Source organism: Somniosus microcephalus, chromosome 11 (assembly GCF_052327205.1).
Source record: "Somniosus microcephalus isolate GS21.2 chromosome 11, FLI_Smic_1.0, whole genome shotgun sequence".
Classification (NCBI taxonomy): domain Eukaryota; kingdom Metazoa; phylum Chordata; class Chondrichthyes; order Squaliformes; family Somniosidae; genus Somniosus; species Somniosus microcephalus.
The window spans coordinates 36,098,414-36,121,080 of NC_140997.1; the positions used below are offsets into that span (position 1 = coordinate 36,098,414).

The 22,667-nt window shown below is 46.9% G+C and overlaps 1 protein-coding gene across 2 annotated transcripts in view; it reads right to left on the reverse strand.

Annotated features, from left to right (window-relative positions):
- Positions 1 to 22,667, reverse strand: part of katnip (katanin interacting protein) — a 144,009-nt gene that overhangs the window by 4,206 nt on the left and 117,136 nt on the right. For both annotated transcript variants that reach the window (XM_086000481.1, XM_086000480.1), the window contains 5 exons: positions 21,663 to 21,826; positions 20,157 to 20,221; positions 18,118 to 18,228; positions 14,149 to 14,288; positions 207 to 308 (listed from right to left, as the gene is read on the reverse strand). In XM_086000481.1, coding sequence (XP_085856607.1) covers positions 207 to 308; positions 14,149 to 14,288; positions 18,118 to 18,228; positions 20,157 to 20,221; positions 21,663 to 21,826 — 582 coding nt within the window. The remainder of the gene's footprint in view (positions 1 to 206; positions 309 to 14,148; positions 14,289 to 18,117; positions 18,229 to 20,156; positions 20,222 to 21,662; positions 21,827 to 22,667) is intronic.

Here is a 22,667-nt window from a genome sequence, read left to right on the forward strand (position 1 = left end):
AACAGTATCCCATTTAAAATCTTTTCTTAGTAAATGTTTGCTGTGATGGTGGCCAGCTACATACGAGATTCTTAAAACTATATGGTTAAATAATGAGTTTTATACTTATAATGAGTGTGCATCTAATTAAATTTGGTATGGTTACTAAGGAGCATAGAATTAACAAGTTTAATTACTCCAAGTCACTTAAAAGCAAGATAACATACCCCAAATTCTTTGACTCCTCTTTGAGGGGTTTTTGAATAATTCCAGAGCTTAATCATTGATACAACCATGGGCTGATCAAAAATAACATAGACCCGATTCACCTGCAACAGAAGGAGCAACTCAATATGCGTTTTAAATTGAACAATTCTCATAGCATTCACAATAATACATGATCAATGTGATTTATTATTCCAGTGATGAGAAAGGCATACATAACATTCACTTCAGATCTTTATGGGTTACTCATATGCTGTCCAACACCGCCTTCAGTGTGCCAGTGCAGCCTTCGGTCACCTGAGGAAGAGAGTGTTTGAAGTCCAGGACCTCAAACCCGGCACTAAGCTCATGGTCTACAGGGCAGCAGTGATACCTGCCCTGCTGTATGCCTCAGAGACATGGACCATGCACAGCAGGCACCTCAAAGCACTGGAGAGGTACTACCAATGCTGCCTCCGCAAGATCCTGCAAATCCATTGGCAGGATAGGCGCACCAACGTCAGTGTTCTTGCTCAGGCCAACATCCCCAGCATCGAAGCTCTGACCACGCTCAATCAGCTCCGATGGACGGGTCACATGCCTGATATGAGACTCCCAAAACCAGCGCTCTACTCTGAGCTCCGGCACGGCAAGAGAGCCCCAGGTGGGCAGAGGAAATGCTTCAAGGACACCCTCAAAGCCTCCTTGAAAAAGTGTAACATCCCCACCGACACCTGGGAATCCCTGGCCCAAGACCGCACAAAGTGGAGGAGAAGCATCCGGGAAGGTGCCGAACACCTCGAGTCTCTTCGCTGGGAGCAAGTGGAAGCCAAGCGCAGGCAGGGCAAGGAGCGTACGTCAACCCAAGCACCCCACCCACCCGCCCCTTCAACCACCGTCTGCCCCACCTGTGACAGAGACTGTAGGTCCCGCATTGGACTCATCAGTCACCTGCGAACTCATTTTTAATGTGGAAGCAAGTCATCCTCGGTTCCGAGGGACTGCCTAAGAAGTAGTTGTTCCCTGTAAGGTGTGCGGCTGCGCACTGCTCCAGGCAACTCGCACAGGCGGCTTGCTGGCATTTCAACGTAAAAAACGCACATGCGCGGTATCTTGAATGCCCCGTGCAGCCCCAGGGAACATAGCGATAGGAGGTCATCCACACTGACCTAAAAATAGATCAGAGTACTTTCTAAATGGTGAAAAGCTAGAAACAGTGAAGGTCCAAAGAGACTTGGGGGTCCATGTACATTGATCATTAAAATGTCATGGGCAGGTACAGAAAATAATCAAAAAGGCTAATGAAATGCTGGCCTTTATATTGTGGCATTGCCACATTGGGGAAACACTGTGGCCTAGAAATTGAGTTTTGGCACAGCCAGGGCTTTAGCGCCGGAAGTTAGTGCCGGCACTAAGTCCCCCTGCGCGCGCCAAAAATTCAGTAGCGCCGCGCCCAAACGGCTGCCGGCGCCACTGGAGGGTTTCAGCGCCTCCCAATGGGCGGGTTACCACGGCAACCGGGACGCTGCGCACACCGATGACGTCATCGGTGCCGGCGCAGCGCTACCGGTGCAACGCCGATTTAGGGCCCCAGGGAATTTTTAAACTGGCCATAACTCTGGCGCTAGTCCCTCTAGCGCCTCAAAAGCGGCGCTAAGGCAACTGAATTTCTAGGCCTGTGTGTATGTAGATAAACCTGTATAATCCCCTTTTAACTGCTGTATTCCCCTCCCCCCACAAGACAGTTGCAAGCTGAGAGGAATAAGGCATATTCAGACTTGCCTGCTGCTGAGAGAAGGAAAACCAATCAGGTTCCAGCAGGTGACCAATCCATGAGTCATCACAGGCTCGCGGGCTTTACGAATTCAGTACTGTATTGTGAGAGTTGGAGTAAAGACCTATTTCTTGTAGCTCGCTGTGTTGCCTATTTCTTTACGCGGGAGACTGTAGTCTCCCACATTGGTGACCCCGAATGTCGGCGGCCGAAGCCCCCGACTCACGTAGCCCTACAGAGGCCAGCAACGACCCGGTGGCAACCAGCAGCAGCCCGATGTCGGCCGGCGCCGCGTCCTTGAAGCTCCCCACCTTCTGGGAACACCAAGCACCAGCTTGGTTCGCGCACACGGAGGCCCAATTCACCCTTCGCAGGGTTCAAGACGATGAAGAAAGGTACCTCCATGTAGTCTCAGCACTAGCAAGCTCCACCGCCGCCGAAGTTCTCGACCTGCTGGGGAACCCACCACAGACCGGCAAGTACTCAACCATTAAGGGCCGCTTGCTGCAGGCTTACGGCCTGTCCGGGGAGGAGAGGGCCCGTAGGCTTCTTTCACTACCAGGCCTCGGCGACTATACCCCAACCCAGTTGATGAGCCGGATGCTTGCGCTCCTGGGCTCTGAACCGCAGTGCTTCTTGTTTCGGGCCCTTTTTCTCAGCCTGCTTCCTCAGCAGGTACAGACTGCCCTCGTGGGGTCCCCGATCATGGACTGCGTACAACTGGCAGCTGCCGCGGACAAAATCTTCGCCGTCGCCCAAATCGGCTGTGCAGCCGCGAAGCTCCCCGACACCACCGAGCGCGCGCCGCCACGCCAGGCCGCAGAACTATGCTACTACCACGCGCGTTTCGGCCACAAGGCCCAACGCTGCAGAGCACCCTGCTCCTTCGATCAAACCAAGATGGCCACCCGGCCCAACGCGCCAGCCCCGCGCCGCTGTCTAGGCCCGCTCGATCGCACCCCCGCCGCCACGATGGCCATCAGCACCACAGGTAAACTGCTGTACATAACCGACTCCCTTTCAGGGCGCAGATTCCTTTGCAACACCGGAGCCCAATGCAGCATAATTCCTGCCTCCCAGCTCGACATCCAGGCAGGCTGCAGCGGCCCACCCCTCGTGGCGGCAAATGGCGCAGCCATCGCTACTTTTGGAAAGCGACGGGCCGAGGTTTGTTTCAACGGCCAGCGATTTACGTGGGATTTCGGGACGGCCTCGGTGGCACATCCCTTGCTGGGCGCCGATTTTCTTTGCGCCCACGGACTCCTGGTCGACGTCCGCGACAGGCGCCTGATCGACGCAGCAACTTTCGCTTCACTGGCCTGCCAGCAGAGCAACAGCCCGGCCCTCGTCGGGTCCTGCTCTGCCCCGGCGGATGACGACTACGCTCGCCTACTCGCAGATTTCCCGAGGCTCACACAACCGACCTTCTCAGCCGCGGCAGCCAAGCATGGTGTTGAGCACCACATCGCCACTACGGGACCACCAGTGTTCGCCCGAGCCAGACGCCTGGACCCAGCCAAGATGGCGGTGGCCAAGGAAGAATTCGCCACGGTGGAGAAACTGGGCATCATCCGCCGCTCGAACAGCCCCTGGTCGTCCCCCCTCCACATTGTGCCCAAGCCGGGTGGTGGCTGGCGCCCCTGCGGTGACTACAGACGGCTCAACGACGCCACCACGCCCGATGGATACCCCATTCCGCACATCCAAGACTTCTCGGCACACCTAGCAGGAAAGTCCGTCTTTTCCAAGGTTGACCTGATTCGCGGCTACCATCAGGTCCCCGTCCACCACGCAGACGTCCAGAAGACGGCGGTCATCACCCCCTTCGGACTGTTTGAGTTCCTGCGCATGCCCTTCGGGCTCAAGAACGCCACACAGGCCTTCCAACGGCTCATGGATTCCGTCCTACGGGACCTGAGCTTCCTGTTCGTCTATCTGGACGATATCCTCGTGGCCAGCACCAGCAAGGCCGAGCACATCACGCATTTGCGCTCTCTTTTCCAGCGCCTCAGCCAACACGGGCTAATCATCAACCCGGCCAAATGCCAGTTCGGAGCAGCCCAAATTGACTTTCTCGGCCACAGAATCTCACCAAGGGGAGCCATTCCCCTACTTTCCAAGGTGCAGGCGGTGGCGGACTTTCCCCAGCCCACGTCGGTCAAGGTGCTGCAGGAATTTTTGGGGATGGTCAATTTCTATCACTGTTTCGTGCCCAAGGCCGCCTCACTCATGCGCCCCCTCTACGAAGCCACCAGGGGCAAAACGGGCAAAGAGCAACTCACCTGGTCCAGCGAGATGGCGACAGCCTTCCACCAGACCAAAAGCGCCTTGGCCAACGCCACACTACTGACCCACCCCATCCCGGGCGCCAAGACCGCCCTCACCACGGACGCCTCGGATTACGCCGTCGGCGCTGTCCAGCAACAGTGGGTCGAAGGCGCGTGGCAGCCACTGGCATTTTTCAGCCGACAGCTGTACAAGAACGAGCAGGCCTACAGCACGTTCGACAGAGAGCTCCTGGCCCTGTTCCTGGCAATCCGGCACTTCCGTTTCCTCCTGGAAGGCCGGCCGTTCACCGCATTCGTGGACCACAAGCCGCTCACTTTCGCCATGGCCAAAGTAACCGAACCCTGGTCCGCGCGCCAACAGCGCCAACTCAACTTCATCTCGGAGTTCACCACGGACATCCGCCACGTCGCCGGCAAGGACAATTTGGTGGCCGACTGCCTCTCAAGACCCTCGCTCCACGCAGTGCACCTGGGCGTCGACTACGCCAGCATGGCGAGAGACCAGGCCGCTGACGCGGAGATCCAGGCCCTCAGGACGTCAACCACCAGCCTCACTCTGGCCGACATCCACTTCCACGCAGCCGGCACAACCCTCCTGTGCGACATCTCAGTCCCCTCGCCTAGGCCGGTCGTCCCATCCGCCTGGCGCAAGCGAGTTTTCGACATCATCCACGGCCTCTCACATCCAGGGATGCGTGCGTCTCAGAAACTCATGTCCGCCAAGTTCGTCTGGCCTGGACTCCACAAGGATGAGAGAGACTGGACCAACACATGCGTGGCGTGTCAGCGCGCTAAGGTCCAGCAGCACACCAAGGCGCCATTGGAGTGTTTCCCGGTGCCCGAGAGGCGTTTCGATCACGTCCACGTCGATCTGGTAGACCCCTTGCCGCCGTCACACGGTTTCTCACACCTGCTCACGATCGTCGACCGCACCACCAGATGGCCCGAGGCGGTTCCCCTCGCCTCTACCACCACGACCGACGTCGCGCGAGCATTCGTCTCGACATGGGTGGCCCGGTTCGGTGTGCCGACCGACATATCCTCGGACAGAGGCCCCCAGTTCACCTCCCACTTGTGGAATGCCATCACCGCCGGCCTCGGCACCAAGTTGCACAGGACAACAGCCTACCACCCGCAGGCCAACGGGCTCTGCGAGCACTTTCATCGTTCTTTGAAAGTCTCCCTCCGCGCCAGCCTGGCCGACACCAGCTGGATCGACAAACTACCCTGGGTCCTCCTGGGATTGCGCACCGCGCCCAAAGAGGACCTCCGCGCCCGAGATGGTCTACGGCCAACCGCTCAGAGTACCAGGCGACTTCCTCCCCCTGACAACGGAGCCGTGGTCGGCCGCCAGACAGCTTTCCCTGCACCAGGACGCGGCCCAGCAATTCCGTCCAGTGCCCACTTCGCAACACGGCCCGCAGCCGTCCTACGTGCCTCGGGACTTATGACATGCGGAGTTCGTCTTCGTGCGCCAGGACGCGCACAGAGGCCCGCTGCAGGCACCATACACCGGCCCCTTCTCAGTATTGGAGACGGGGGACAAAGCTTTTCTTATCGACGTCGGCGGGAAGCCGGACCTTATTTCAGTAGACCGCCTCAAACCGGCGCACCTGGACCTCAGCTTCCCGTTTCGTCCGGCTCTTCCCCCACGGCGGGGCAGACCTCCCGCGTTGGCGGCGGCCCCACAAGAGGACCAAGACATGCCAGAACCTTACTTCCCGGCCGCCACCCCACCTTCGCCGGCAGACCAGCCGCCAGACCAGCCGACGAACCAACCGGCCGACCTCCCAGACAGCCCTCCTCACACGCCAGATGGCTACTACAGCCGCTACGGCCATTTGGTCAAACCTCCGCAGAGACTGACTTTTACAGTTAATGAGGATTCTGGGGGGGCGTATGTGGCGTTGCCACATTGGGGAAACACTATGTAGATAAACCTGTATAATCCCCTTTTAACTGCTGTATTCCCCTCCCCCCGCAAGACAGTTGCAAGCTGAGAGGAATAAGGCATGTTCAGACTTGCCTGCTGCTGAGAGAAGGAAAACCAATCAGGTTCCAGCAGGTGACCAATCCGTGAGTCATCACAGGCTCGCGGGCTTTACGAATTCAGTACTGTATTGAGAGAGTTGGAGTAAGACCTATTTCTTGTAGCTCGCTGTGTTGCCTATTTCTTTACGCGGGAGACTGTAGTCTCCCACAATATCTAGAGGACTAGAATACAAGGGGGTAGAAGCCATACTACAACTATACAAAGCTCTAGTTAGACCACACCTAGAGATCTGTGTCCAGTGCTTTAAACCACGCCTTAGGTAGGATATATTGGCGTTGGAGGGAGTGCAGCATAATTTACCAGAATGATACCTGGACTCCAAGGGTTAAAATACGAGGTGAGATTACACAAACTATGGTTGTATTCCCTGGAATTTGGAAGGTTAAGGTGCGATTTCAAGATATTAAGGGGAACTGATAGGGTAGATAGAGGGGAACTTTTCCGTTGGTTGGGAAGTCTAGGACTAGGGAACATAGCCTAAAAGTTAGAGCCAGACCTTTCAGGAGTGAAGTTAGGAAACCCTTCTATACACGAAGTTTGGAACTCTCTTCCGCAAACGGCAGTTGATGCTCGGTCATTTGTTAATTTTAAATCGGAGATCGATAGATTTTTGTTAACCAAAGGTATTAAGGGATATGGGCCAAAGGCAGGTATATGGGGTTAAATCACAGGTCAGCCACAATCTCATTGAATGGTGAAACAGGCTCGCGGGGTTAAATGGCCTACTCCTGTTCCTATGGAACATGCCTTTTAGAATGCGTCCAGGACTGCTAGTCCAACTACTTCTGGTAAATGAAATGTGGCAAATAACTAATGAGAGTAGGAGAACAATGGGGAAAATAGTAGCCATAACCTAATCAGGTTCAGTTTAAAAATAGAAAAGGTTGCAAAAAATAGAAACGGTAACCAAGATTATTAGACTGGAAAAAAAGACAAAGTTTAGCAAGATAAGGGCTTGGATCAAAATTAACTGGGCAGAAAGGTAAACAATAGGTCAATCTGTAGGAAATCTTCAAATACGAGATGCGCATAGTACAAAATAAATATTTTCCTATAAGGCAAGAAGGTGCATCAAAGAATTGAGTTCCATGGATAAAGAGATAAAAAAGCTGAAAATTGAAAAGGAGTCACGAGATAAAAATTAAGGCTAATACTAAGGTTAAATAATGAGAAAAAGTGTAGTGGGGAGTGAAGAGAGAGATTAGAAGGGTGGAAAGGGAATGTGAAAAAGGCTAGCAGATAATGGCCCAGAAATTCGGGTCGGGGGCTTCCCGCGGGTGCAAGCCCCCGACCTGCACTTACCTAGCGCGCTGGCCGTTGAGCTGTGGGCCCGCGTGGGATTCTGATCCTGGGCCTCCTCCAACTGCCGGCGTGCAGTGCTTGTGTATCCCAGGGGCGCAGTTAGTTCGATGCGTCCCCTGGGATCACGTGGGCCATGGAGAGCCAATGGTAGCAGGGAATGCTTCATTCATAAGTTTGACAGGAAGAGCTGTCAAACCTATAAATACTATAAGCCCCAAAACATCACAAACGTCAAATACATTTTTTTTAAATCACATTTTTAAAATAACTATAAATTACATGAAATAACTATTTTAAACAATAATTCAAATTTTTGAAAAAATTAATTACATTTTCTAACAGGGCTAAAAATAAACTTACCTTTCTTTAAAGTATTTAAAAATAATAAACCTGTGGAAAAAATGTTTTAATTTTAATTAATTCACCACTTACCTTGTTAAAAGCAGGCCTTGCACCTGCTTTTTTAAAAGTGTAGCTGCTGGAGACTTACCCTCCCGGAGAAACCTGCAAAAAAAACGTAAGTTCGATGCGCACGTGCTGCCTCTCCTGCGCACGCGTTCCACCCGTCAACCCCTTCTTTCAGGGGAATGGAAGTGCTGGTTTCCCACGCATGCGCAGTGCATGCACGAAACCGGCACTTCTGTTGGGCCTACGGGTGAGTACCCCATGCGTACTCATGCGTTGGGACCCGAATTTCTGGGCCAAATATAAAAGGAAGTAGTAAGGGCTTTATAAGCATATTAAAAGTAAAAGAATAAATCAGAGAGGGTAGGACCACTCAGAGATGAAGGAGGCTGTCAAATTGTGGAGGGTGAAGGAATAGCAATGATGTTAAACAATTGTTTTAATTTTTTTTTACAAATTATGGTAGAAGTGAGAATCTTAGTGTGCTAGAGCAAGATATGCAACAATTCATGGAATTAACTGTAGAAATGGAATTGTTTCTGGAAAGAAAAGCAAAACCCAAGGTGGATAAGGCACTGGGCCCTGACTGCATGCACACTAGTCTGTTGAAAGAAGTCAGAGGGGTTAATGGAATCTCGAGCCACAATTTTTCAATTCTCTTTAAATGTGTAAATTGTGCTATGGGACCAAAGAGTAGCCAAGTTAACAACTTTGTTCATGAAAGGAGAGAAGGATAAACTGGGCAGTTAGTCTAACATCAGTTATGGAAAAATTCTTAGAATCCATAACCCGAGATAAATGAGTTCATCAAGGACAGTCAGCACAGACTGATTAAAGGCAAGTCATGTTTGACAAATTTAATGTAGCTGCATTAAGGGCACTACCATATTGCTGTAGGTGGCTTTGTAGGCATCCCAGGCAGCTGCCTTAAACAGGCGTTAGGCCCCGAATAACATATTCAAGCAGTCCAACACCTGTTCAAGGACCCTTCCGGGAAATTTGTCGGCATCAGACCTGCTGCACTCAGTTCTTCAGTTCAGCATGTGGCATAAAGGGATCGCTGGAGGCTGCCACCAAAAAGGTAGGGTTAAGCTTTTACACTCGCCTTTCTGTGGAGCCAGTGAGTTGCCGGAGGATGGCAGTAGGAATCGGCAGCTCACCAGACTTAGAAAAATGAGGACCAATATCAATTGGGCCTCGGGCCTACTGTATTTTCTAAATGGTGAGAAACTAGGAACTGTAGAGGAGCAAAGAGATTTGGGAGTCTAAGTACACAAATCATTTAAAGCTCGTAGACAGGTACAAAAAGGCAATCAAATGGAATGTTGGCCTTTATCTCAAGGGGACTAGATTACAAGGGGAAGGAAGTTATGCTTCAGTTGTATAAGCCTCGGTCAGACCCCAACTGGGGCAGTTTTGGGCACTGCACCTCAGGAAGGATATATTCGCCTTGGATGGGGTGCAGCACAAATTCACTAGAATGATATCGGTGCTTAGAGGGATAGATTATGAGGACAGACAGCATAAACTTGGCTTGTATTCCCTTGAGTATAGAAGATTGAGGAGTGATCTGATTGGGGTGTTTAAAATGTTAAAAGAATTAGATAGGGTAGATACAAATAAACTATTTCTTCTGGTGGGGAAATCAAGAACAAGGGGACACAGTCTTAAATTTAAAGTTAGGCCATTTAGGAGATAAATCAAGAAGCACTTTTTCCACACAAAGGGTAGTAGAAATCTAGAATTCTCTCCCTCAAAAGGCTGTGGATGCTGGTACAATTGGAACGTTCAAGACTGAGATCGATAGATTTCTGTGCGGTAAGGATATCAAGGGGAATGGAGCTAAGGTGGGTAAATGGAATTGAGGTGCAGATCAGCCATGATCTAATTGAATGGTGGAGCAGGCTCGAGGCTTGAGCAGGCTGAATGGCCTACTCGCATTCCCACCTATCAGTTTGTGCTGTCCTGGTGGTGCTAACAATGCGTCAAATGGCCTCCTTCTCTGCCGCAAACCTCTAGGTTTTATGCATGAGTCACAATTTCCTTCAACCGAACATTTGGAAGATCAAAGCCATAATTTTTAGTCATACTATAGCCTTATCCCTTTTCCATGGGCACATACTCAAACTGAACCAGCTCATATGAAATCTAAGCATCTTGGTAGATCCAGAATTGATCTTTAAATTCCACATTCTATCCATCACCAAGATCACTTATTTCCACCTCTACAACATTGCCCATCTCCACCTCTAACTCAGCCCTTCTACTAAAACTGTTATCCATGCTTCTGTCACCTCTACACTTAAGTATTGCAATACTTTCCTCGTCAGCCACCCATCCTACACCCTCCATAAATTCCAACATGTCCAAAGCTTAGCTGCCGGTATCCTGTCCCACACTAAGGGGTTGATTTTCATTAAGCTGCCAGGAAGGAGGCGGGACTACAACTTTTGGGTTTTAGTCTCGCCTACATCGACGTCCGGCCAATCCAAGTGATTTTCGTTTGATTGACCTTGTTGAGCCCGCTGGGCAGGCTCAGCAGGCCAATTAAGGGCCACCCGGCAACAGGTGACATCACAGACTAAAATTTCATCAGTCAAGAGGTCTTGACAGGTGAAATATCAGTGTTTCACAGCTGTTTGAAGCTGTCAAACACTGACAGTCTGACTTCTAACCTGAGTCCTTCTACACAGACTCAGTTAGAACTCTCACCGGCACTAAAAGCTGAAGGCTGTCACTTTTGACAGCTCGCAGCCATTCAGCTTTCAGTGTCGGCTGAGTGATGGACTCCCGATGCCTACAGGAAGAAAGGCTGTTAAGGTAAGAAAGGGTAATTTAAACTTCTTTACACACTTTAGACACACCAAACACACTTACCTTTGCACTCATGCAACCATCACTCACCTGAACACCGACATCGCGACCCCTCCAAGTCCTTCAACCCGACAGCCCGCCTGCTCTAACTTGGCGTGGTTTGGAGCCGTCGGGAATCCCACACGACACCCCTCAAAATAGGGATTAGGCTAAAAACTGCCTGTTAACAGGCAGTTAATTGGCACTAATCCCTTCCCGCCTCGGGTCGGCGGGTCACAGTGCGGGGCGGGTACCCGCCTCCTCTGAAACTTACGTGGAGGCGGGTTTTGGGCGGGATGGTGTCGGGACCCCCGATTTCGGGATTTTTGCCCCCCGCCCGCCTAAAAGCCCGCCTCACGGCACACTGAAAATCTAGGCCTAAGCCCATCATGCCAGCCTCGCTGACCTACAATGGCTGCCTGTCCTCAAACATATTAAATTTAAAGGCCTAGAAATTCAGTTGGGCGCCAAGCTCGCCTGGGCGCCGGAATTACCGCTGCGAGCGGAGCCACTTGCGCCATCCCGATATTCAATTTCTGCGCCCCAAACGGAAGCAGGCCGCTACTCGAGGCTCCCCGTGCCCCGCTTGGGGCGCTCACCCTGAATATCGCCGCGCTAAGGGCCACAGCGCCACGGCACGCTGCGGTACTGCAGGCCTTCCTCCCACTGTTAAGGGGGAGGTGCCTGCAACAGCGCGATCCCCGCTCGCGAGTGCCGGCAAATGAGCCCGGCACCAAGGAGAAGTGCCGGGCTCTCGGGAAACAGCCGGCAATGCTGCGGGGGGTGGGGGTTTAGGAGGCCGGGGACGGAGGTGCTGGCAGGCGGCCGCCGAAAAAGCGGCCGCCCCGCACCTCCACCTTAACTTGCTCCACTACCGCCACAGGTAGGCCCTGTGAACCGGTCGCGATTTGCGACCGGCGTTAAAGAGGCGGGCACGACCAAATATGGTGATCGGGGCGGGAGCGGGGTGCTGCGCACACCGATGACGTCATCGGTGGCGGCGCAGCGCTACAGGCTAACGCCGCCATTAGCACCCCGCTAAATATCGCGGGAGGTGTGGCCAGTGGCGCTAAAGCCACTGAGTGCCCTCTTTGGGCGCTAACTGGTGGCGCAGCCCACTGAATTTCTAGGCCAAAATCCTTGTTCTTCTCGGCCTTATCCCACATCACGTCTGCAACCTCCTCCAGCCATCTATCCTTCCCACATCCTTTGGTCCTCTGACTATGGATTCTCCCCTCCACTCCACCAATGTGACAAAACCGTCAGTAGCCTCAGCCCTATACTCTCCATTGCCACACAGTTGATATCTAGCACACGGCTATGTACTTCCACTCTGCAACTCGCGTAGTTCTTTAATTACATGTTGATGGACCACTTACAAGTATCTTTACCTAGATTGCATTCCTGAAAATTTCACCTGCACCGTGACTTAAGTAGCATCAGATCAGAAATCTATTTAGAACTGACCACTGATCTCTAAACTGAGATTGGGATTCTCTATGTAATATACAAAGAATACAAAAAAGCCCAACCAATCCTCCCAGTAGCAAAATCAGCATGCCCTGAAGCTGCTGATTCATCAAACCAAGGCACTCTCCGCGCCCCCCCCCACCCCACTCACTTCCTTGAATACTCATCTGACTTATTCTACAGATCTTTCATCTTTGTTTGAGGAACAGTTCTGATTAAGGCAAAAGTATTCTATGACTGTGGAGCTTGACACAGTTAGTGTACAGTGCAGTCTATTCACCCATACTTTCGTTTCTCTCGACCCCCAAAGTTCGTTAATTGAGGCTTTACTGTATTTCCAAATCATCTTATCAAGATACCATATCTAAAAGTTATATTAACCCAGTTCAGCTTTCATTCTCTCACTTGGAAAAAACAGGAAGGCAACTTCAAATAGTATGCACAGAAAAAAAAAAGGCATTACAGGTGTAATTTACAAACTTGTCGTCCCGAGGCATATTGGGAATTTATGCATGCCCTCCCCCAATTTTCAGTCCATTAAAAATTAAATGCCGAAAATCGTGGGAAGCATGTGTCTAAATTCCCAATCTGTGCTCCCAGTGAGTCAGGCTCTGGGCAAGAGTGCAGATTTACAAAATTATCCCTTATAAGCCATCACAAAATAACTGATAATTGGATTGCTTGCTTTTGTCAATAGAAATCTTACAAGTATAATGATACTAGCTCAGATCTACAGCTGTCTCTAAACATGGTATTGATATGCCTATCAATTAGTCCAATAAAAGGCGACGAGTTAAGAACGTAACTGAAGGTTTTTATTGGCTAAATAACAGAGCCCACCCTCGTGGGTGATCCGATCCAACAGGGAGGAATACTAGCCAGTCAGCTACCTTTATACCTGGGCAGGTAATGGGCGGAGTCGGAGGTGGTCAGCCCAGGTATAACAGTGCGACAAGAGGCGACCTCGTGTAGTGATGTGACAGTGAGAACAGTGAGAACAATATACAGTGATAACTATAACAGTGGTTTACCACAGGTATTTACTTATAATACCGGATTTATAATGTGTAAACAGGAAGAAAAGATTGTCTTCCACAGCACAACTCTTGTGCCTCCATATAATTATCAGGAAGAGACTTTATAGAATAGATAAGCCAAAAACATATCTCCAGGTTGCATGGCAGCTTGTGTACAATGACGTTGCTAAAAAAGCAAACAGTTGATTAATATTGGGCCATAATTTGCTGTGGCAGGGCATCGACATTAGTTAGACTTGCCCTTGCACGTTCATGTTTTAATACATTTTAAAAATCTCCAACAATTAAAAGCTGAAGGAATGAGACTCCACACTTGTAATAGTTAGTTTTCAGTGCCAGAGAGCTTGACTGGCAGTAAATAACACATCACATTGTTAAAAGGATACTTAGACTTGAAATTACTTGACTTAACTTTCTGTGGCGAGTTTAGTTCATACCTACCGTGCAAATACAGCAACTTCACGCAGTTCAATGCATTTCAATGGTGAGGCAGACAACGAGATACGATTTTCACAAAACTAACGGCGGAGCGGAGCATCGGGGACAGCAACTTTTGGATTTCTGCGTTTAAACTCGCATCTGCCCTTGCTTGAAGTTGCAGTAGTATTTGCGCATAAATAACGGCGAGTGTCATTTACCGCACCGTTATTTTGACAGCAAATTATAGGCCATTATACCATAGACAATTATACAGTAGCAATTTTTTCATCAGGGGCTCAGAATTAATACGATTTTATTCTCTTAGAAATTAAATAACCATCCGACAGCCAATTGGTTTCTTACCAAACCAGGAAGAATAGGGGCTAACCACATGTGTCTGCCATCATTTGTGTTATTTATTCCACCAATTAATTTGTCTGGGGTTCGAACATCCCCTGAAACGTTATCTAAAACATTCACACTGTCTGGAAAAGCAGCAATGTCTGATAATGACTAGTTAAGGATTTTTTGAACAACAATCTCATTTGACCAGAATGCAGTAATGATTCAACAATAACAAAATAATTATAGTTCTTTATATTTCAATAGGTGACAGTATTATAGATCGATCGTTAGCTACATTTAATTAACAAGATATCACTTTTACAAGTACTGATATTACTACATTTCACTAATCATGATTTAGCACATACAATTAAAATATTTTAAACAAATTCATATTTTGAGTTAGCATCTCCAAAGTACCTAAACCATGAATGATAAATACTGCAGTAATGATACATAACTGACAATCTAGACCTATAGTTTATCATGTATGCGAGCTGTTATAACTGACAAAAGTCACCATATTTTCACACTTTTAATCAACATTTATAATCCCATGGTCACAGCATGCAGGGCATGGTACACATGAATAATAATGAAAGAAAAACAAAATAATTTTAAGCATAAAGAATTGTGATAATGTTAGTCACGGGGTGAAATTGTTCACCTGCATACCGAGTTAACCTCATTCATGAGCCTGCAGTTGGTGAGTTACCACTAGTGAAAATATTCTCTTATTTATCAATAACCTACATGAAGTAATATGTCCTCTGTACTTGAAATTCCGCAATGTTGGCGCTTGCATGAGCACCCTCTTGTGATAGGAATCACCTTGTCAAGTGGTAGGGTTTCTAGGACCTGGGTTCAGATCCACTCCACACTTAAACAAAAACTGTGGCTGCTAGCAGCACAATGACTGCCACAGAAAACAGTAATTATAAAATCATCCAGTAAGAATATTCTTATGGGATTATTGACAAAGAACTGCTGCGAATACTGGGAGAATCCCATTGTAGCATTTACAATGCCTTGGCAATGGGGGAGGAGCACATGGGTTTCGAAAAGCATCTATAAGCAAAGTTTTAAAAGGGACATCATCTCAGAATTGTTCTCTTTATTTAATTTCTTATCCCAAATAATGTGGAGGGTAAACAAATGAGGAAGTAGTTACTTTTGAGGTTGGGCTACACCGCTGCAGCAATGGAAAATAATGCATTATAGTCACAGGGTTGAAACGTATTGATTTAGGAGTCGATAATACTGTCACAGCTGGATTTCAAGCTAGGTTTTCCAGTATGGCTGCAGTTTACTTTAATGGAAATGGCCAATTTGGACCTAATTTTACCAGGTCAGCTCATTATAAATTATATTTTAGGCTCCAGGTACAGATTTGGATGTGTCCAGGGAGCACAATAGCGATCAGGGCAGAAAATCGTGTGCAAGGGAAATTTAAAGGGTGGGAACAATTAAAGGGAGTATCAAAATAGTGCTCTAAAACTTCTTAAAGCCTTTGGAAAGGCTCAGATAACACCTCAACCCATTAACAAGGTTGAAGGGGAGAGCACTAAGAAGCAACAGACAAAGATGAAGAAAGAAGAAACCTGCGGTGCAGGTATCAGTCTGCAGGTAGGTGGCAGCAGCCTCACATTTGAAAGCTGTTGACGTGAAACTGGTACTGCACGAGCATTTCCCTCTGGACACTACATTGCACTATCCCCATAAATTGGTATTGCAGTGTGCTTGCTAAAAGTTGGAATCAAGTTTCAGGCTGCAGCTGACTATTACTTCACTGAATGTGCATCTGGCCTCTGATGATCTGGAACTTGTGAATACAATTCCCAATGATCATTACTAGGCAAGTGTGCCAGGGCATACAGATATTATTACAGGAAACTTTCGTTTAACCGGAGGTTAAATGTCCGGAAAGCTCTATCTACCGGCAAAATTCAGGAGCCGTTTCCTATAAGTTTTTTTACTTCTTGTTTTTTTTTTCCAGTCGTGGCTCCCAGGCGTCTAGCTGAAGCTGTTGCTTAGCTGCAGAGACGCTTTTAAGCTGCGGCCGATTGTTTTGAAGCTGTTGCTAAGCAACAGGGTTTGTTGTTTCATACGGAGCTGAGAAGCTCCGTATGTTTTAACATTAGCGCTGGTTTATACGGCAGTTTTGATGGGACGGCACCAACTCGGTCCCATCAGTGCCGGATACCAGAAAGTTTCCTGTACTATATTATATTATATTACCCAAGGAAGGATATACTTGCCTCAGAGGGAGTGGAATGCAGGTTTACTAGACTGATTCCTAGGATGAGGGGATTGTTCTATAAGGGGAGATTGAGTAGATTAGGCCTATATTCTCGAGTTTAGAAGAATGAGAGGTGATCTCATTGAAATATATAACATTTTTAAGGGGCTTGACAGGTTAGATGCTGGGAGGATGTTTCCCATGGTTGGGGAGTCTAGAACAAGGGGTCAGTTTCAGAATAACAGGTCAGCCATTTAGGGGTGAGATGAGAAGAAATTAGTTCACTCAGAGGGCTGTGAATCTTTAGAATTCTCTATCCCAGAGGGCTGTGGATGCTCAATCATTGCGTATATTCAAGACAGAGATCGATAGATTTTTGGATACTAAGGGAATCAAGGGATATGGGGATAGTGCGGGAATGTGGATTTGTAGATGATGATCAGCCATGACCTTATTCAATGGCAGAGCAGGCTCGAAGGGCTGAATGGCCTAATCCTGCTCCTATTTCTTATGTTCTTGTATGGTGAGTGGCATCTTTGCAGGTGCAGCCAATCTAAGCTGGCTGTTGATCATCCTGGTTTGCTACTTTCATGCCATGTCACTGAACGTGATGATCTTCTGCTTCTGGTGCATCTGACCTGCCTGGCATTCTTCTATTCTTTTCTCCTAAAAAGCAAAGATACAGGGGAATTCCTGATGGAAACCTATTGTGCCCAGTGTTAAATCATTGTTGGGGCAGGGAAGAATAACAGCTCCACATTAAAAGGCACAAAGGCAGATGACCACAAGAAAAAAATCTCAAACGACAGGTCAGAAATGACTGCTATGAACGTAGCTGCTCTTTAAATGCTGTTCCATCTTCTCCAGAGCACCAAGCAACTCTGAACACCAGCTTTATACAAGCAAGAACCATAAATAGTGCAAATGAGGCCAAAATGATGGAAAATGGGTTGCCATTTTCACCTTTTTCATATGGAACCGCCTAGACATGAATGGGTGATTCCTGCAGTGAGACGGCAGAAAATAGGATGAGTGCAAAAGTAGGTCATTGATCTTCACCCTTTTAAATTTATTTTATTAAAACATATGGCAGATGAATGGGAGAACCCTCACAGAAATTCACCACCAATGTTACTATGAAGCTAGTTACACCACTACCATCACAATTTGCATTTATATCGTGCCTTTATCAGAGAAAACATCCATAAATATATATATAGATAGATATAATATATAGTGCCTTTCACAATCTCAGGTTGTCCCAAAGCGTTTTACAGTCAATTAAGTACTCTTGAAGTGTAGTATGTAGGTTTTAAATAGGGTCAAAAGGAGAAGAGGAGGTAGGGAGGCAGAGTGGTTCAGGGAGGGAATTCCAGAAAGTGAAACCTAGGTGGCTGAAAGCATGGCTGCCAATGGTGAGATGAAGAGAGAGAGGGGATGCATAAGGCTGGAGTCAGAGGAACAGAGAGTGTGTGTGTGTGAGAAGACGGGGAGCAGGGGTTGCAGGGCTGGGGCAGGTTGCAGAGACATGGAGGATAGGTAAGGATTTGAACACAAGCACGTCTTCAGATAGTCATGTAGCTCCTCTGAGTTTGCTAATTCAGAAATGTATGTACAATACAAAACTGAGCCATAAGCAGTAGTCTTAGATTCCTTAAAAACAATACCTGTATTTGAGTACCTTTTTCATTTAAAATAATATTCAGACGGCTATTTAAATAATGAGCTTATCATTTGGCAAAGGATACTATTCTCTGTCAGAAGAATTCTTTCACCATTGCCATCATAGAATTCCAGTCCATTAAGACCAATGTAGTAAGGATCTCCCCAGCTAGTCAGTAACTGTAGCTGAAAAATAACTGGCAGAAGCTAGATCAAGGAAAGTAACTTGGTACAAATCTAGGAACAAATTTCAGAGGCTAACGTTTTGCTGATATTAACGCAAACATTTCACATTAATATTCAAATACCAACATAATCTTCAGTAATAGAATCTTTAATTTTAAAAGAATAACTATAAAATATAAAAGTAACTGGCAATTGAATGTAAAAGATTTTCTCAAGAACCATTTGTTTTATCCTGGATTACCAATTGCTTCACTAGAAAACTGGATTTTAAATACTTCCATTCTTACTGCAAATATTTTTGTTCACCTGTATAAAGATATTAACACATGAATGCTTAATGCATTTGCTTAAAACTTCTGTCTGTTATCTTAACTGATATACTCAGCCACTTACTTTAAACAAGCTAATGCCTGTGTTAAACTAGCAGGCACAGGAATGTCATGCAAATATATTAAGTATGCATATGCTAATACTGCCAACGCAAATTCCAATCTTATATAACTTAAATAACAACAGAAAACGCTGGAAAAACTCAGCAGGCCAGGGCAGCATCCATGGAGAGAGAAACAGAGTTCACGTTTCAGGTCGAAGACCCTTCGTCAGAACTGGGGAAAAAAAGCAGGAAAAGGGATAGATTTTAAAGCAAGTGGGGGCTGGGAAAAGGGGGAGGGGATGAAAGAACAACAGGGAAGGTCAGAGATAGGATAGAAAGCAGGAAACATGAAGAGACATTGAGACAATATAACTTAATTAGGATATTTTAAGAAAGGAAACATTTCTTGCTCATCTACAATAGGCTGCCTGTATTAACCAACATTCTCATTGTTTGAATAGCCTTTGTTAGAATGTTAAATATTTTTGCACTAGTCATGGAAGTGGACTTGCATCTCCAAGAGCAGATCATAGGGGGACATGATGTAAGGGTTAGCAATCATTTTATTTGCATTGATCTGCATACTGAATCGAATTTACACATTTTACAACAGCACGCATATATTTCCAGATAAATAAATCTATTGGCTCAGTGTAACACGAGATTCACAATAGGCAAACAACTCTTTTGGAACTTCTGCTGTTTATATCAAATGTAGTCATTAGCAATTTAAAGCAATTAGGCAATCTACCCCAAAATGAAAGCTCACTTCTGCTCATTTAATCATGGGATGAGAGTCTGATCTGTTAAACACCATGGACTGGTGGATGCAATCGGTAAAATGCACCCAGAATGCGCTGGACACTGCACCAGTTTTGCCGAGGTGGAGTTACGTCCAAGTTTCGGCTCAAACATAAAATCTCCTTGAATCAGCACAATCAAGCAGCCCTGCCGATCGTAATTGATTACTGACTGGCAGAAGGCCAATGGGGCCTCAAGGTGACTGCATTTAAACTAATTTAAACTGAAAATTTGTTCAAGTAATTGCTGCAGATGAACAAATAGGCCAATCAGTAGTTTCAACTGACTGGTCACAGGTCTTGTGTACCAAGAGCAGATTAACTGACTGAATTGAATCTGAATTTAAAGTAATTGTAGCATTGGTATGAGAAAGACCTGAGTGAGACTTCAACTGATTGCTGGTCACTGCAGCTGCAGGTCATTAATGATGGATTATGTGACCATGGGTGCCTATGCACCTGGGTATCTGGGCGCAATGTAATGAACGCCCCCAAGCGGGCGCAATTGGTGGAAATTGGGGGCATGGCTAGATATGTTGGCGTGGACTATTCTGGCAAAGGGATATTTGAAACAGGGTAAAAGATCGTGGAAATTCCAGCATTAAGGACGCAACTCACTTACGGTTAAAATTCCGTGATCATTTGCGCTATTTCATTTCATTCTGCTGTTATCTGGATGAAAATCATGAGGATACTCCAGGTCCATTTGTTATTTGAATAAGAGTAATCCACATTTTGCAGAAGATATTCTGAAGTTAAAGGATACAGCCACATGGCATCAGTGGAGCTTCATAGTCCATACTAGCCTGTTCCACATTCCTAGGACAGTTCCTATCAAATATATTTGCACGTCATTTAAAAATATGTACAATTTACTGTAGATATTAGGACACCGGAGACATCCTACGTTGTCACCATTACATTTTTTATTTGCGTTAATGATACTGAATGCGTGGATCGCAGGCTTCCACAATTGATAATCACTTTCACGAACTATGCAGACAATGGGGGAAATTTTCCCAGCCCTGGGGAGACGGGACTGCCAGGAAAATGCAGAAACTGGGAGCAGGTACCGACCCCGCTCCCAACCCGCCTCCGTGCCATCTTCCCGGGAGGTGGGTCCCTGAGTCGTGCAGGGACCAGTCTCCTCGAGGCGGGAAGGGGATTAGAGCCAATTAACTGCCTGTTAAAAGGTAGTTAACAGGCAGCTTTGAGGCTCATCCCCATTTTACCTCTGCAAATGCGGGCTTCCCGACAGCTGTGAACCTCGCCAGGGTCAGCGAGGCGAGCAGTGGGTCGGAGAGGGATTGAAAAGTCCGCTGTAGAGGGGAGTGATGGGTGGAAGTGTGGAGAGGTAAGTATGAGAGGGGAGTGTAAAGTGTTGAAAAAAGTTTCCTTAACTTTGCTTCTTCTTGCAGGCTTCAATCATTGAGGATCCGGCAGAGATGACAGAATGGACAGAATAGCTGCTGCATTCTCAGATGCAGCAGCCATCTGTTTTCTGCTGAGGAGAGGGGTTTTGGTGAGCCTTCTGTGCAAGGGCTCACCTTAGAACAGAGATTGTCAGTGTTTGACAGTCAAAGCTGTCAAACACTGACAATTCATCTGTCAAACATTGACAGATGAAACGTCATACGCTGACGTCCTCAGTCACCGGCTTTCCCTTAATTAGCCGGTAAGCCTGTAGGGTGGGCTTAACAAGACCAATCAAGGGAAAATAGCGTGGGTTGGTCAGACGTCATTGGGGGTGGGACTGAAACCCAAAAACCAGCAGCCCTGTCCCCAACGCGCCCCCATTGACAAAATCCAGCCCAATGTGTTTTAAATTAACAAATCAATTTTTGTAACCCAACAAATAAATGACATATTAACTAATAGTTGGAAACATGCCATTCATTCTTAAAAGTACATGGGATTTTAATATAATAAAAATAAATCATATAATTTCACCATGATTGACTTCACAGTTTCAAACTTAGTTAAACTGACACAAACAAATCAAACCTAAAGGCCACTGTCTGCCATTTTAGATTTCATGTGATTGCACCTAATTTTGAAAAAGGGAACAAACTTTTGATGCTAGAAATTCACATATACAATGTAACTTAGTGTTGCTCAATTTAATAGTTTTAAAGCTATTAGAGTTGTAAGAAATTCAGAGTTGTCTTGGTGGCCTTCTTAAACTTGTTTTAAGTATAACCAGTTTCAAGAAACAAGATTTTGACAGTATGAAGATATAAGAGAAAATATAATGGTTAGGAAATGTTTTTACCCAATTTGCTGTTTTGCTGCTACTTCACTGTTCTTCCGGAGATAATCTATGAAGAGAATTTCCTGAGCAAAGTCAAAATGGCATTTGCCTGGACCTTTCCGAATGAGGAAGCCCTCTGGTGGTGAAATGCAGTATCCATCAAGGGTAACATGGACAATTTTTGCCTAGTCAAGGTTAAAGAGTAAATACCAGTTCATAAAACAATACATTCCTCTCTCCATCCCCAAATCTATATTAGAATGCTGATGAAAAACAATTAAGGAAATACAGATATAAATGTGACCTTAAGCTGCAACCACATCTTTTTGTGCAAACACCGTCTCCTTCACTTTGAAGGTTTGGTTATTCTGTAGCTACTGATCTCATTTAATGCCGCCAACTGTAAAGTATTGCATATGGAAAGCAAAAATGGGCAACATGCATACCATAAAAAAAAAACAGAAAATGCTGGAAATACTCAGCAGGTCAGGCAGCATCTGTGGACAGAGAAACAGAGATAACGTTTCAGGTCGATGACCTTATGCATACTTCATGAATGGTGTTGAAATATCTAAGAATGAAATTGAAAGAGACCTTGGGAGTCTTTGTAGACTGAATGCTCAAACTGCCCATCCACTGCAGAGCAGCTATCAACAAAGCCAATTGAATATTCAACTGCAATGTCAACACAGTAGAACACAAGTCAGAGAAAGTCATGATCAAACTGTACGGTGCTCTGGTCAGATCACACTTTCAGTAGTGTGTTCAGTTTTAGTCACTGAGAAAGGAGAGAGGTAGTCAAGCACTGCAGGCAGTGCAGAGAAGAGCCACAAAGTTGACCCCTAGTCAAAGGTCAGAGTTATGAGGGGACTTGGAGGGAAAAATTCAGTTGATTTACGCCTCCCATTAGCGCCCTAACGGGGCGCAAAGCAACTAGCGCCATGGGCGTGGTGCCGCTAACGCCTCCTGCGAAATTCAGCGGGAGGTTAGTGGCGGAGGTAACCGTTAGCGCCCCGCGGCGCTGCG